Genomic DNA, 16,373 nt, shown 5'->3' on the forward strand with positions numbered 1-16,373 from the left:
ATAAAAGTCAATCAAAGCTGATGGCAAGATTTTCAAACTACCACCAGGAAGTCATTTTAATCCCGAAGGCATTTCACACTAAAAATGGAGAACATAAAGGATTCCATTGGTTTATCTACAAGTTAGTCCTGCTTCGTGTCTTCACCAACTGTTGGTCGTCTCTTGGCAAGTAACGGCTTTGTTCTCTCGAGAACACCAAAAAAGATTGAACCTCCAATCCCTATCCACAGCACTCTTGGTCCAATACCCTGGAATAAACATATATGTAAATAAAACTTGCATCAATCAGATTGCCTCCAGCAACAATCACATCATACCCTGATTTGTAATGACTTGAGGGGACCATAAATTCATTAAGTTGTAATAACATTAGAGAACTTCCTGATTAGTAATTACTTCATACATAGAGAATACTTCCCAGGAAGCGGACAATGTTAGTCTAGGCAAATCTATACAAACCAAGGGACTACTAGTCTCTTGTTTTTCCTTTTCTTTTATTGAAATTAAGGACAAGTCTTTATGGCCCCAGGAAGGAGGATACTAAAAGGCCACTTTCTACCAGCACGGTATAACTCTCTCTCTCTCTCTCTCTCTCTCTCTCTCTCTCTCTCTTAGGCCTGTAAATGGACCGGGTTCGGATCGGATCGACCTAAATCCAAATCCGTTTACTAAAAAAAAATTCGATCCAAACCCGCTCCGTTAACCCGGCGGATCATTGATACCTCGATCCAAATCCGTACCCGTCGGATTAACGGATACCCGATCCGCTAATCCGATCCGTTTATAATTTCAAATATTTTTAAATTTTAAATAGTAATATTAAATTTATATCATAATATCTCATAAGATATTAATAAAATATTAAAATAACATGATCTACATGAAGAGTATCACCAAAAATAAAATTACATTGTCAAAAATAAAATTACGAAGACTGCCTCTTAGATTTCTGCAAAAAAGTAATAGTAGAAATCTTTAATATTTTATATTTTATATTTAAAAAATAATAATAATATACTAATAAAAAATAATATTTTTTTATTACTAAAACGGGTCGGATCATTAACGGATCGGATCGACCTAAATCCAAATCCGATCCGTTTATTAAACGGGTTAACGGATTCGGATCATTAACGGATCAATGGATCAAAATGTTCGATCCAAACCCGTTTAATAGCTACGGATCTGGAGCGGGTCAGGATCAAAATGCGCTCCATTTACAGGTCTACTCTCTCTCTCTCGTACATATTTTTTATTTATTTATTTATTCACAATAAAACCTCCATCTCACGCCTGCCTTCATGCTATGCGATTTAAACACAAACTGGAAAGCAAAAGCAACGGATAAAAGTGAAATAGACAAGTCTGGTGTTTTCAAAACAATTTTGGGTATGAAACATTCATTACCATAGAACAGAAATGCCCGTCCGAAAGGATTTTGGGCAAATAGTTTGGAGAGAATGGGTTAATGGATCTGCATGTGAGAAAAGGGTAGAGAACGGAGGTTATTTTATAAATATGACGTTGTTGATAAAGAGTGAATTTCATTCCCCAAATATAAATGCCTGAAAATAACTTTCAAAACTCTGACAGATGTTCAAAGAGAAGCCCAATCTCAGAACCCTATCCCAAATGAACCCACCTCCTCACACCTAGCTCCCTCAAAGATATAATTATTCGTTCCATCCACACAACCCACAAAGATGCTATCATATCACATCTTCCCAATACAGTTCCCCTCTTTGTGGCCAGCAAAGAGCTTATATTTCTCTGCCAACAATGCATTACATGAAGCTGGGTTATCTGAATACACTTCCCAGTCACCATATTGATGTTATAGTCAAATATAAGTCAAGTCAGCATATTAGTGAGGTCGAGTCAAAGTAACTAGAAGATTCTTGATGAACAAGGCATAAGACTAAACAATCAATTTCACTTCCCCTAAGAAACATAACTTACAAGAATTGAAGAAAAAACAAACTCAATATTAAGAGCACAACATTTTGCATAATTGTTTAAATTTTTAAGGGCTGCAATAAGATGCATGGCAATCATATTTTATATTTTTATATGACAAGGGATATAAAGGCTCAATGCATACCTTCAAAAGAGCGGGAGGTCCTTCTTCCCTCACAATAGTCTGAACACAGTCAACAATTCCTTTGTACTGGTTGGCAGATCCCTTTTGATAAAAAAAAAAAAAAGGAGAGCAAACAGTTGGACGCACATAGCGTAGTTAGTTATCAATTTTGATTTGGCCTTAACTTTACTGCCCCTCATATATATGATAGACACAAATATGGGACCGTTGCAATAAATTTCAGGCTTTACCACCAGGGCGCACGGCGCACATATTATTTGGAAGTAACATCAAGGGGAGAAAAATATCATGCAGAATAGCAGATGGCCTTACCTGTACCATTAGTCTGGTTTTAATCACATCAAGGGGAGTGGTTATAGCTCCAGTTAATGCACCTAGAAGAGTTAGATATTAAATGTATCAGATAATTGCTTTAGGTCAAACAGATGGATAATTAAGTTTAACTCTTCGTAGTAAAAGAGAATGAGCAGTACTCTTCTATGAAGATAATCAAACCGACAGGAACTCGTCCCAACCAAGCTAAGCCAATTAAAACTCAGAACCAAAGACATAAAGTAATTTTTTTTTACCGAATCTTATCATATTTATCTCACAATACATAAGAAAGACAACGCACTATTGTTATCTGATTATCCTACGTTGCCAACATTAAGTGCACAGAGATAGTATGATACGACTTTAGTACTATATTACAATTTATGTAAGAATCATTTGATCGTACACAGAATACTGTATATCTGCCGAGTCATTCCTGGAGCTACACAAGTCAATATGAGGAGCTGAATTAGTAAAAACTCATTTTAGAATATCTCATGTTGTGACAAATACTAGTAGTCATCCCAATATCACCCCATGTAGGCTGAGGAGTACTCATGGCAGACTTGAGTTGTCAGGCTCCAATGAGAACAGAAGAATTTCAACAGGGGAGACCTTAGCACCCTAATTTTGTCTATATGGGACTCTGAATTTGGGTAAATTCGAGGTCGAGAGTTGTATTAAGTCGGTCTATGTATATAAGCTATTACAAGAAACTCCATTCGTGACATGGCCTTTTGGATGTTACGTCGATGTGCCATGAAGATCTCCATATATGTGAAGTTGTGGACTCTGAGTTTCTCATTTGCTAAGGATAATACCAGCTATTATTAACATCAGTATCTGATGTAGAAATATTTTACCGACTGAATCATAGTGCGCAGCACACTTGGTAGGCATGCATGGATCATACTTAATAGATATGGCATAATATCCTGATATTCACTACTACAAAAATTGAATCAGACGACGCAGCATAGTTTTCCGTCGTCTGATTGATTTTTATTTTTCTGGACGTCGTTTTTATAAAATCTGTTGTCTGATGTGGAATTATGAGTTAGTTCATAAGACGTTTAAGGATAGAACCGTTGTGTGACCCTAAAAAAATTGAGCGGCAAGTTTCCCACCATGTCTGCGGTGCCAAACCCCAAAATTTTGCCCAACATCACTATGCCAAAAACTGCATCACACTACACTTTTTAGACAACGAAAAAAAAATTTCCGTTGTGTGATCACTGAAACTGCTTCACACAACAGGTTTAATGAGATTTGTGTTGTATAAGGAGGTCGTACATCAATTTTTTTGGGTCCAAGATTATTGTACAACAGTTTTAAGGATTTGTCTGTTGTCTGAATGTAAAAAAAAATTCCCCCTCACCTTGCTCAAATTTGTGTCGAAATTTTGACTCACCTTGCACAACAGTATTGTTGTATATGTTGTATGAGAGTAAGTTACAAAACAACATACAACGCATTTTTTTGTTTCCGTTGTGCAAGTTTGGAAGAAAATCACATGTACCCCAAAATATGAGTGAGTAGCCCCAAAAAGGCCAATATTTGAGTGAAATGCTGGTACACGATTTAAGCTCCTACAACGGAATGACTTATTTGTGTTGTCTGAATGAGAAATGTATGTCCCTAACGTCAAAACTGCTTCTTTGATTGCACATAGGCGGGAATTTTCCCTCCTTGCTCCCTTAACTCAAATTTAACATGTACATGATCAGACAACTTAATTTCATACATGCCCGCCTTTAGTTAGGGCCTTAGTGACTTTGTCTCCCCACTCGGCTTGCACAAAGTAACTCTGCCTTCAGGCCCCTCTTCTTGTTCGTGTCTATCTCTTAGAAGCCAACCATTTCCTCTCTCATCTCTCCTCACCTGCAAACCAAAAAGGAAGAAACCCAAAGTTTTGATTCTAAGCAACATCACCACAAAGGTAACTCCCTCTTCTCCTTCTCTAGATTTGGTCTCTTCGCCCCATTCTACCATGTTTTAATTTCCTGATTAGGCTAAAACGCCTGAAACTCGATCTGACCTAAAAGTTTTCGACTAAAGCTCGCCTCTCTCTCTCTCTCTCTCTCTCTCTCTCTCTCTCTCTCAGGAACGGCCGCACGACGCCTTTTCTTTCTTCGACAGTAACGCCGTGATGGACTGACGGTGCGCGGTGAGTCTGGGTTTTTGTTTCTCTTAATTTTTGCTTCTGGGTCTTCACTCTTCAATTGATTTATGGCTTCCTCTTAATTTCTTCTTCTGGGTATTCAATTTTCAGTCTTCAAGTCTGGGTTTGGCTCGAACTCTACTAGATGAAGCAGCTTCGATTTCAGTTTTCGACTCAATTTCGGAAACTTCAAGCTTGGTAAGTTGCTGCCATCTTTCTTACTTCGATTTCTGGGTTCGAATTGCATCTGTTACTTTTGCTATACGCTATACATATGATTGATATGAGATTAAAATTGGATATGTGATCTGTTTTTTCCTTCTGGATTTCTGGGTTCGAATTGCATCTGTCACTTTTTGCCTTTCTGTTTTGACTTTTGACTTGAAAATTTGAAATTTAGTTCCATTTGTTGGTTTCAGCTTTGCTGTTCATATGTTTCTGAACAAAATTAGATTTGTTTAATGGTTTTCGCCTCATAATAATTAGGTCCAAGCTCTGAATTTTTGTTTAATATTGTAAATGCACTACTAGATATTGAGATTTATATAAGTTCTACCTGCAGGTGGTGTGGTTGAAGGTTGAATTATGCAAGCTGCTGGTGGATAAAAGATCTGCTGAACTCAAGTTAATAGTTTCTCTCATGTTATAGTTTTTTAATACATGTTCCTTTTTTGTAGTGGTCCTTATTGGCTTATTCTAAATAGCTTTTCATTTTTCAGTATTCTTTTATCACTACAAGAAAATCTGGCATTAGTGACCAAATTGTCAGTGGCCACATCAATGTTGGTCACAAATACTATTGAATTAGTGACCACTATTACTAGCTGGTCACTAACACTTTTAGGACTAACTAAATTCATTTACCCACATATTGTTGAATTTTTAATGACGAAAAGTTCAGTATTAGTGACCATTTATGTTGGGTCATTGATGTTTCTAGACTTCATAACATGTGATTTTGGTTTAGTGACCAAAACTTTTCAGCTGAACAAATCCCTCCAATTTTTTCTCTTAAACTTTAGAATAGGCGGGTTCGTTTCAAAATGAATGTGGTTTTATTTTGCAAGCGCGGCATTCAAACGCGCTAAGTCTTACAAATTTATACCCAAAAAAAAAAAAACACCGAGAGACAGGCCCTCTTTATCTTCATCATCCTCTCGCGAACATAACCTGCCGCCTGATAAATACTCCACACTCCACCCCACCCCTTCACCACTTCTCTCTCTGCACATTTCCCAATGGCCGAGTCCTCCGCCAAGCACTCTTCAGATTTCGGTAACTGCCGCGACGGCGTCGTTCTGCACATGAACAAGAACCCCCTCAAGTTTCATCTCCAGAAGCTCAGCCTTAAGCTCACTTGCCCTCTCTAGTTCGTATCCACCTCTCCTCTCTGTCTTCGATTTCATCAGAAACCAACAGATCTTTGATTTTTGTGTTTCCGGCGATCTGAATCTGAGTCTTGATATTTGATTTTGTTGTTAAATTGCAGCCTAGGGTTTTTTAATCGGCCGCTTCCATGCAATCACATCTTCTGCAAGTTCGTCTCTTTCTTCGATTGACATGATTTTCAAAGTTCTGATCTTTTTCTTGCTTTGGGTTTTACTTGCAGCACCTGTGTACCCAATCGGACCAATTTTGGAGCAGAGTGCCCTCTGTGTAATATCCAAGTTCCCCGTCAAGGTATGTGTGTTGATGCCCTTGATTAGGGTTTTATGGTTGGAGATGGTAATTTTCCCTAAAAATTTGATCTTTAGGTCTGAAGTTGTTATCTTGATCTAGGTATAGCTGTAAATGCCTTTGATTAGGTTTCTGGGTGAGAAATAGTAATTTTGCATAAAGCCTATTGTATGAGAAGTGATTTTTATTGTCCTCTGTGCATAGTGTGAAGGGATTTCTAGAAATAGAGTAGCTTGAGCACGGCTTAGTCTACTGGAGTATCATTAAAATGAGATCTAATGATTGACATATATTAACTAAAAACCTCACTTAATTTCAAAATATAAATAAAATGAATACGAAAGTAGTCAAGATTATTTAGATTTTAGGTAGTATTGTACGAATATGTATTCAGAAGTCATTACCTAAGATGGCTCTTTGTGTGAGTGAACAAAAGGGGAAGACAAATTCTTTTTTTATGCAAATGGGAAGGGCTGTTTTCAAAATAGAGGTTCTATCCTCAGAGAGTGTGCCTAGACTTTAGCTTTTGGGTTTGCGGGTCTCAAAGCTTGAGATCTAAACCGTAAACCACAAGTGATGTACGAGACCCTTAAAAAGCTTTAAATGATTATTATGTGTTTAGGGTTTTTGATCAAACAGTGTTAGCTGTTAGGTCTTGTTTAATGATACCCAACGGCAACCCGTGTTTATTTCAGGAAACTATAATCCCTAGTCTTACAAATTTATACCCTACAACAAAAAAAATACATAATCCCTAGTTCACCGAGACACAGACCCTCTTTATCTTCATCGTCCTCCTCCCTCACTCCTCTTCTCGCGAACATAACCCTCAACCCCTTTGCTTCATCATCAAGTGCTTAAATTTGTAATACTGTTGACCTTGATAGTTACCTTGTATTCACTTTCCAGAGACTTTGGTAACAAGTTGGGCATGTATCTATAATTTTAGTTGCCTACCTTTGTATTAGTAGCTTTTCTCTTTTCTTCCTCTGTTGTTCTGGAGTTATGACCTATATGTTTATTTTTTTTTTGTTCATTATTTTTTGAACTGACATTGTGCATCTACTTTTCTGGATATTGACTCCCATAATTTGATAGTGTTTTGTTATTTTAGGTTACATGTTTCCAGGTAATTGGTGTTTCTTTTGTTAATTGAAGCTTATATGATTCAGTTGTTCATGTGTGGAATTTGGTTTTGTTTTGTAGCTTGTGCTTTTACTGACCATGATTACTCTTTTGTTATTTGCCTTTTACTGGTCCTGTATCATTTCAATGTGCACGCAGATGGATTTGTTGAGAAGCATCTATATGATTAATAATTTTAAATTCTGACTATTCTTTCAGTTAATCATTTGTAGTTTCTGTTCTTACATTCCTGAAATATACTAACTGACACTATTTGTTAACATCCAGTTTCAAGTAAGCTGCGTTTGAAATTCTGAGGGTCAAGGGCTGTATAAGTATCAGACAACTTTTCGAGCTGCGTTTAGTAAAGGTTAGTATAATAATTTAAAGGCTAGTATACAAGGTTAGTATAACATATACAATAGTAAGCTGTGTATAATTCTGTTAGGTTAGTATACTAACCATGGCCTTTTATAAGTATCAAATTGGTGAAGATATTGTATCTGTTAGGTAAAAAACTTAGTTGCTGAAACTGCAATTGAACTTAGAATGAAATGATCACAGTTCAATTTTTCTGAACTATTGTAATTGTTGTTTACTTTTCTGTGTTCTCCTGATCATGGTAACCATTAAATCCCAAGCATTGCTCATTTCTCCATGCTCAGAAGTTAGGCAAAATTTACAGAACCACAGAGCACAAAATTTACATTATGTTGCTCTACACACGCACACACATATGTGCGCGTGCGCGCGTTTTCTGTAATATTTGAGTGATACTTCAGGAAGAGGATCTTGTTGAAAGGCCGTTCAAGATGAAACAGATCAGGATCAGGTTTCCTGAATGGGGAAGAAGTGGGAGATTTGCTCCATTTGGAGGTAAGGTGGGTTTACATATTTTGTTCACAAGTAAAAGTGCTACAAGCCTTTTTTTTTTTCACCTTAAAAAGATCTATTCATCTGCAAATTGTGTGTATTAATTGCAACCATATCTGTGGTCTACCAGGTGTTGTTTAGCAGAGCAAATCTCACAATTGAAAGAGGAGAGAAACTGGCCATTATTGGCCCAAATGGATGTGGCAAGAGTACTTTGCTGAAACTAATAATGGGTTTACAAAAGCCAATAGCAGGTGAAGTTCTGCTTGGGGAGCATAATGTCCTAACAAACTTTTTTGAGCAAAATCAGGTGTGTACTGCCATTACTATTTGCTACTTTGAAATAACTAATAGCATGGGGTTTCTTCTTAGTAAAAGAGGAACCAGATCTGTAAATTTCCTTGTCAGAATATATTGTTGGTTGACTTAGCTTTTATGGGATACACGTAACATGCTTTGTTCAGAATTTTATGTTCAAAACTACTAATGTTGACTCCATATCTAGTTCAGTGATTTTAATTTATATAGGGATCTTTTGTGTTAACTGTAAGTTTTTGAGTCCTAAGCATGGTAATTTTATTTAACCATTCATATGATTCTCAGTGGCATGCCTTCGCTTCTCATGTTTAGCTACAAAAATCTGGCAGTTAGTTAGTTTGGTATGAAAATCTGGCAGGTACAAAAATCTGGCAGAGAAAATATAGTCACTTGACTCAATTTCTCATAACTTTGTTATTATGTTCATGCCTCATTCATCAAAATGATTAAGTAAACCCTTTGATATATTAAATCAATTTCAGTGGGAGAGGAGAGGCAGCAGCCAACCCAAGCGGATATTGATCAAGTGCGAAATGAGTGGGGGAAGTTTGTTGTCAACACATATGTGCATGAGCCTTGAAGTAGCGCGCTTGTTGCTGGTACAATTTTGATATGGAAAGCATATTTTTTGTGCTTCTCTGCTGGTACATTATCACGCACCATGTGGCATGTTTTGGAACAATATATATATATATATATATATATATATGTATCAGCTTTTTGATGTCCCAAGTAGATGGGCATGCACTAGAATGCTTTTCTTATTTGAAATGTTGGCTTCAATGATTAGTGGTTTGCAAAGTTTATATTTGATGGTTGGCAATGTTTATATTTGATGAACTACTGTTCATTTGGTAAATGGACCAAATGAATGTACAATTTAATTCAGGAATGGGATGTTCAAATAATCAGACAACAGAATAGAGATATAATGACAACTGCCCGTTGTCTGAATGGCCAAAATTGGGACAAACACACTGCAATCGTTCATATCACACATCAGTTTTTAACAAATCAGTCTCTTCTAATTTATACTCACACAACAGAAGCAATTGAACTCTGTTGTCCAAAAACTAAATCAGACAACAGTTGCAATTGAACTCCGTTGTCCCAAATGTTGATCATACAACAGATATAGTCTAAGCACTGAAGTTTGAGGATCAATCAGACAACACAAAAAATAAAAGTATGTTGTCTGATATGCTTAACATACAACAGCTTGAAACCAAGCACTGTTGTCTGAAGGCAGCGCTTCAACTGTTGCGCAGCTGCGCATGGCATCTGCCGAGCTATCTGTCCAGCCATCACACAACAGTTATAACACATACCCGTTGCCTGTTTGTTTATCAGACAACTGTGTTCCACCGTTGTCTGAATTTTCAACAGACAACGGCTCGCTCTACAACGGTGGCACTCCAAATCAGACAACAGTTTCTGTCTGTCGTCTGATAAGGATTTTGGCATAGTACATGTATTAATCATACGATGAGAAACAATAAACTGTGGTTTGATCAATACGTTTGATAAAAAGGAGGGAGATTTCCCACCACCATTTTTTTCCAGCTCTCCAAAGAGGGAAACCAAATTAATGGGAGACAAACCCCAAATTTAAATGGCTGCATTCGACAACGTTCTTAAAAAAATCTGTTGTGTGAGTCTTGTCTAAATTGATATAAGCCGAGCCCTAACACATAATTAAAAAACTAACAAAAAACCCAAAGCACCTCACTCTCTCGACACAGACCCAAAGCTTCTTACTCTCTCGACAGTCCCAAACCCTCACTCAGAAAAACTCTTTCCAAAACTCTTTCAATTTTGAGCATAGTACCAAAATTCTCTCGACATAACCATATCTATCTTCTGCACCGACACCAAATCCATAAGCTCCAAACCCCAGACCTCTCTTATCTCTCCTTCTATCTTCTACACCCATATCTATCTTCTACACCTAGACCCCAAATCCATCATACTGAAACCCTAGACCTTTCTCCTCTCTCTGACAACCAAATTAGTTTCTACATCAGAGCCTCTCTGGCATCGAAGACTTCGCCATCCCAATCGCAGCTTGGGAGGCCCAGCGAGACTGCTCCTCCTTCAACTTCACCCGACGGCGGACCTCTTGTCAAACTTCGATTGGTCTTCTAGATATCGAACACCGGGTCATCGATTCGTATCGCGACAAGTGGTACTTCTCTCGGTAAAGCCATCATCCCGATCCTCAATCTCTGAGATTAGGTTTCAACTTTTGGAGTTCCTATTTTCCATTTAGTGGTTTGTTGATTCAATTTCTTAGAATTCATTCTCTGATTTATTGATTTTTACTTTTGTAGACTTGGTACTATGCACGAAATTGAAAAGCTTGACCATGGTGGATTCTGATTCTTCTCTGATGCAAATGAAGGTAATTTCATGAAAACCCCTTTTGTTTTTTAGGGTTTCTCTGTAAAACCCATTGATTCTTCTTTGGGACCCAATTGAACCCATTGATTTGAATTTCTTGATTTTTGTCCATGTAGATTTTGCTCAGGAAAATTGTTATAGCCCAGAAATTATTAGCACTACAAAATTTAGGGATGCAGTTGCAAACGACGCTCTTGATGGTATCATCTTGCTCTTTTTCCTTCTTCTCCATGTTTCTTATGTGCATAGTTAATCAGACTTGGCTAATTTAATGGCTCTCATGAATTTGAAATATTGAGGCTTTAGAGAAAAGTCTTTCATTGGGTGGTGACCTGAAATTAGTTTATGTGATTTCATTTGAATTATTTAAGACTCTGTTCAAACTTGAGTTGTTTGTCCAATTGACACAGCATAACCCTTAAAAAGCATGATGCAGGTTTGGCTATGAATTAAAGATGTGTGAGTAAAATGGTTGTGTTGAAATTTTGAGTTATGCAAATCAGGATTTTAGTCTTCCTTTACTGTCAGAAGTGTTCTAAAATTGGTCTACAATTCTTTCTTGGAACTTGGTCTTTTGGAGCTGAAAGCTTCTGTCTCTCCCATCTGGATGTGAAGTGGCAAAGTAAAATCTTTTTCTTGGTAGTTAAGCATATACTAAATGACTAAATCCTTAGGTCCAATAAGTAAGTTGTTGGGTATGTACATGTCGGTTCATAATCTTAGAACTTTAGAGCTAAGGTGCTCTGATTTCCAATTGTTCTTGGGAAATTGGAATGATTTTTGTTTTGTCTTTTTATTGTTGTATTGATGCTTGTTTTGGAAAGAAGTTCAATTGGAATGATCCGGTATGAAAGCTAAGAAGTGGATGAATAAAAGAAGATTCAACATCGAAGGAAAGTTACATTTATTATCGATCCATATATGTATATCAAATTCATTGGTTGGTTTCATTTTCTCATCTGGACATGTTATATGTATGCTGATAAAGTTAAATGAAAAAGCAAAGTTCGTATGCCTCTAGTCTATCAACAATCATGACTTCCTATATATATATCGGGGACATCCGATAAAATTGTAACGATACAGAGAAGATTAGCATGGCCCCTGCGCAAGGATGACATGCATAAATCGAGAAATGGTATCAGAGCAATAGTCCTCGGACAATTGTTGCTATTGTCTTTCTATTTTTGTTTTCTGGTAGTAGTTGAGTGTCAAACTCTGTTTTACCTTGTTCAATCGAGTAAGAGGTCAGTCCTACTTACTCAGGTTGTGTGTTGGGTAGTTAAGATTCTAGTATTGTGTTTTGCACTATTTCTTGTTTTCTTGGTACGATATGTTTCTATCCTTGTTGAGTTGTTAAATTTTGGAATTCTTGTTTATTTCTATATTGACATGAACTGCATTTTATTTGCTTTTAGATAACACTGTAAACTGATATTTGTTTTGTTGCACTACTAGTTTATGTTTAAATTCGAAGCATGCTTCAAGCTGCAGCTTTATTTTTTTGTTATTAGTATTTTTTTTTCTCTTTCGGAAAATGAGAGTGTTTCTTTTACTAGTGTACATCTTCCTCTAATGTGTTTCACGGGTTTGAAGTTGTTGAGTCTGTTTATAGGCTTTAGATCTGTTCCTTTAGTACTTCAGATTTTTATTTTTTGTATTGTGAGACTCTTCTATTAGTTCCAGTTTACCTTTGTTTGTTAAAGGTAAGACTAGTGGCCGGTCTGAGTAGTGTTGTGGGTAATTCGATCTACCTATTTGCTATCAGCGTTTTGTTTCTTGATTGAGGAAGTTTAATTTTATTTATTCATTTTAGTTCTTTTGTTTTGAGTACTTGTTGTTTTTGGTGTTGTTGTTTGACGTTTATTGCTGGTGTCACTGTTTAGTTCCTTTTGGGACTTTGTTGGTGGGATTAATTATGTGTTGCAACTTTGCTGCAGAGGAATGAAGCATTGGTTCCATGCTCTATTGCTGGTTAGCTTTGTTGCATGTGGCACCAAAGCTATAGTTTTGGTTATCATGTGGAGATCAAGATCCCCGAATTTTTTTTTTTAAGTGGGGGATATTGTGATATTCCGCACCCGACTTTGAAGCTTATTTGTGTTTTTGACTTTGAGTTAGTTGTTTTTCTTTTAATTTCTTATTCCTTTCTTACTTTTGTGATATTTTTTCTTTAGTTAAACCTTTCAGTTAGTTTTATATATATACTAGACTCCAAACACACCCTATGGGTGTGGATATGGATAATTACGTGGGAAGTTATTGCACAGATTGTGGAGAAAATTGCTGCGTATATTTTGTTTTTGATTTTTGATTTTTTTTTTGTTAAATTTCTTTTGTTTTTATTTTATTTGCGAATTGACCATTTTGTCTTTCTAAAATATTTCAGTTCAAATGTTTTTTAATATTTGAGGGATATTTTGGTAAAAATTTTCTGTTTTGACTGACAAACTCTCTTCTCTTAATAATAGTAATTATAGTATAGATAAGATATTTTCTTTATTTTTTTGTTATTTTTGTTTCTATTTAATTTTTGTTAAGAGATAAGAAGGTTTTGGTTTTGGGTGGTTGACGGTGGATGAGAGAAAAGAAAGGGAAAGAGGAGAACAAAGGACGAGAAAGAAAAAGGAGAAGAAGAGAAGAAAAGAAAGAAAAAGAAGAAGAGACCAGGGGGACGAAGAGAGGAACAGAATGAAATGGAAAAGAAGATAGAGGGAGAGACTTAAGAAAGGGAAATAGAGAGATGTTGAGAAGAAAACAGAGAGAGGAGAGGGAGGGAGAGATGAAGTTTGGGTTTTGAGAGTTTGCACTTTAAAAGACAGAAAGAAAGAGAGGAGGAGACGGGAAAGACGGATGACAGAGAGAAGAGGAGAAAGAAAGAAAAGAAGAAGAAATAGGAAGAGGGAAGAAGAATACGTTTTTATTTCCGGATGGGTGCTTTCTAAGGGAGAGATCAGAAACGAGAGAGAGAGGAGAGAGGAGAGTTTGTTTGAAGTTAATAGGCAAGAACTTGGTTTTGGTTTGGTTTCTTTTTGGTGAGTGACTCTTCTGATTACAATCTTTCTTTAATTTCTATTTCTCTATTGGTCTTGCTTGGATTACTTGGGTTTTAATCATGATCTTGTGAAATGTTTTTTTTTTGTTGTTTATTACTTGTCTTCGTGAAGTAAATTATTTCCAAAAACTTGATGCTTTTGTTCAATTGTTTAGTGGTACGAGTGACTTCCTTATTTGATCTTATTTTTCTCTTGTTATCAATTTCTATGGAAATTGGGGAAGTTTGAAATGTAAGTGCATAGGTAGTAGTTTGTGGGTCTTATTGTAGTAAATGTTTATTAAGTCATAGATACTTGTGTTACAGTATTGAATGGTTTTTCTGTTTGCAGCATTATGCAGGCATAAGTTGTTTGACTGTATTGAAGGCATCAACATCTGGGTCTGATTACCTATTTACTGGGAGCTGCGATGGAACACTAAAAAGATGGGTTGTGGCTGAAGATGCCGCTAACTCCTCAGCAACCTTTGAGTCTCATGTGGATTGGGTATTCATTTTCCTTCCAATATTTAAATCTAGTATTTGACAGGACTTGCAATATGATCTAGATGCTAGACTGATGATACTTCCATAAAGAAATAATTATGGGAATTCTTATTTGGTCTTCAAATTTCGTTGGGAGTCAATTTTTCAAGTTGAATTCGTAATTCAGTCCAATGAGCCTAGTAAATGGTACAAGGCAGAATGAAAAAAGAAGAAGAAGAAATTTGGAGTTGTTTAGAATCTTGTAGATTATTTTTTAGTGACATTTTTGTTGGTTTACTCATGAACCAGGTTTTGTCTTCTTTCCTCTATTTCTTATTCTTTCTTGTGTTTGAAACTCTGAAGGACTTCATGTATTTTTCCTGCTTTCAAAACTAGTTTGGTTACTGCTTTTGCTTTCTGACATGGCTCACATCAGTGGACTTGTTTGTGCTCAGGTGTGTTTTGGATCCTTTGTGTTCCAAAATTATAGTATTGTCAATTATTCAAGATTTGCTCAAGTATTGTAATTGGCAGTGCAAATTGGAGGCAATAATCTTTTTGATAAAGCAGCTGCTTTGCATATCTTAGCTTCCGCATGCATGTGATGGTTTAGTGCTTGTAGGAATTTGTCATTTCAAATGATGCATGCATTACGGCCATATGTTCCCTTGAATTTGTAGGAACATGGAACACTTAAAGAAGCTTTAGATATAGTCCAGTTTGCACACAATAGAAATGTACAGATCCTATATCCAAAGTCTTTTTGTGCAAGAATGACTGTCATCCTAAGCAATTGGAAATATTTCCTGGGCATGCTATTGATGGTGAGAATGCATTTGATTGACCAAAAATATGACGCATTTCCTTTCCTAAATGATGAGAACATGTATAAATTCAGTATTTCATTGACCACATATATGAATAAGTCTGTTGTTTCCTTTTTCTAATCTCAGGTACATGATCCTAGCATTGACTGGTGAGAAAGGGTATAATTTAATTGCAGATGTAACCAGTGTTCTACCCATATTGGTCCAGTTTTTGTTCTGGCATGTGTACCCCTCAGTGAACTATTGATCCATATGCAGCTGGAACTACAGCAAGAGAGCAAAAAGCTCCTACAGAAGCTTCCAAAGCTAGACTCCAATGAGGCCATGAGACCAACAAAGCTTGCAAAGCTAGACTCCTTAAATAAATTTCTGGATGTATATTTCTAGGAGAGTAGTATTAGATGTACTCCTTTTGTGGATGAAAGATTACCTTTGCACAATCTATTTTGGTGCATGATTTGGATTATAACAATTTCTTCTATATATTGATCAGCTACTGTTAATTTGATCATTTTTTATTTCAGTTTCAGCATATACAATGCATTGAATCATTCTATTAGGACAACAATAACCACAAAAGAAGTGTCGTATGTGCACAATAGTCACAATGACCAAAAAATAAAAACTGTCGTTTGAATGTAAAATAGATAATGGATATTTTGAAAAACTGTCGTCTGAATGAAAGTCACACAGCGGGCATAAAATAAAGCGACCTCTGAATTGCCTTCACACAACAGTTTCTAAAGTTGTCCGTTGTCTGAAGAATAGTCACGCAACAGCTAATGCTGTCGACAGGCAGCCGACATGTTGCCGAGCCCTTCACATGACGGTTCCCTACAATCGACCTTCATCAAATGGCGCCTCGATATACGACGGTTTGCCTCCATATCAGACGACGATTTTTAGCCGTCGTCTGATTCAAGACGATTTTTAGCCGTCGTCTGATTCAATTTTTGTAGTAGTGATTGTTTGGAAACATTAATGTGTACCCCATTTGTAGGTAAAAAGCTATGGACTAGTGTGTCACACTCCTTAAGAGTTGCACTCAGACAAGAG

General features: G+C 36.5%; 2 protein-coding genes, 1 long non-coding RNA gene and 1 pseudogene across 7 annotated transcripts in view; 3 read left to right on the forward strand and 1 right to left on the reverse strand.

The window, feature by feature from the left end:
- LOC112184063 (ABC transporter F family member 2) overlaps positions 1-16,373 on the forward strand; it is an 87,195-nt gene that overhangs the window by 27,242 nt on the left and 43,580 nt on the right. The gene's annotated exons all lie outside the window — the stretch shown is intronic.
- LOC112188318 lies at positions 194-2,484 on the reverse strand. The gene is made up of 3 exons (XR_002931391.2): positions 2,414-2,484; positions 2,102-2,182; positions 194-248 (listed from the first exon to the last, which is right to left on the reverse strand). It is a non-coding gene; the product is annotated as an uncharacterized LOC112188318 (long non-coding RNA).
- On the forward strand, positions 12,010-12,120 carry LOC112191122 (annotated as a pseudogene).
- On the forward strand, positions 13,564-15,749 carry LOC112188317. 5 transcript variants are annotated; one of them, XM_024327412.2, is made up of 5 exons: positions 13,564-14,005; positions 14,181-14,199; positions 14,390-14,512; positions 15,171-15,314; positions 15,444-15,749. In XM_024327412.2, exons 1-5 carry the CDS (start codon positions 13,824-13,826, stop codon positions 15,468-15,470), a joined length of 495 nt encoding a protein of 164 aa, XP_024183180.1. In that variant the 5' UTR covers positions 13,564-13,823; the 3' UTR covers positions 15,471-15,749. The 5 variants fall into 5 exon arrangements, 2 of the variants coding, with proteins under 2 accessions (XP_024183180.1, XP_024183179.1); XM_024327411.2 differs by lacking the exon at positions 15,444-15,749 and having other exon boundaries at positions 15,171-15,437; XR_005805637.1 differs by lacking the exons at positions 14,181-14,199; positions 15,171-15,314; positions 15,444-15,749 and having other exon boundaries at positions 14,357-15,161.

The sequence above is a fragment of the Rosa chinensis genome, chromosome 2, assembly GCF_002994745.2.
Source record: "Rosa chinensis cultivar Old Blush chromosome 2, RchiOBHm-V2, whole genome shotgun sequence".
NCBI classification, from domain to species: Eukaryota; Viridiplantae; Streptophyta; class Magnoliopsida; order Rosales; family Rosaceae; genus Rosa; species Rosa chinensis.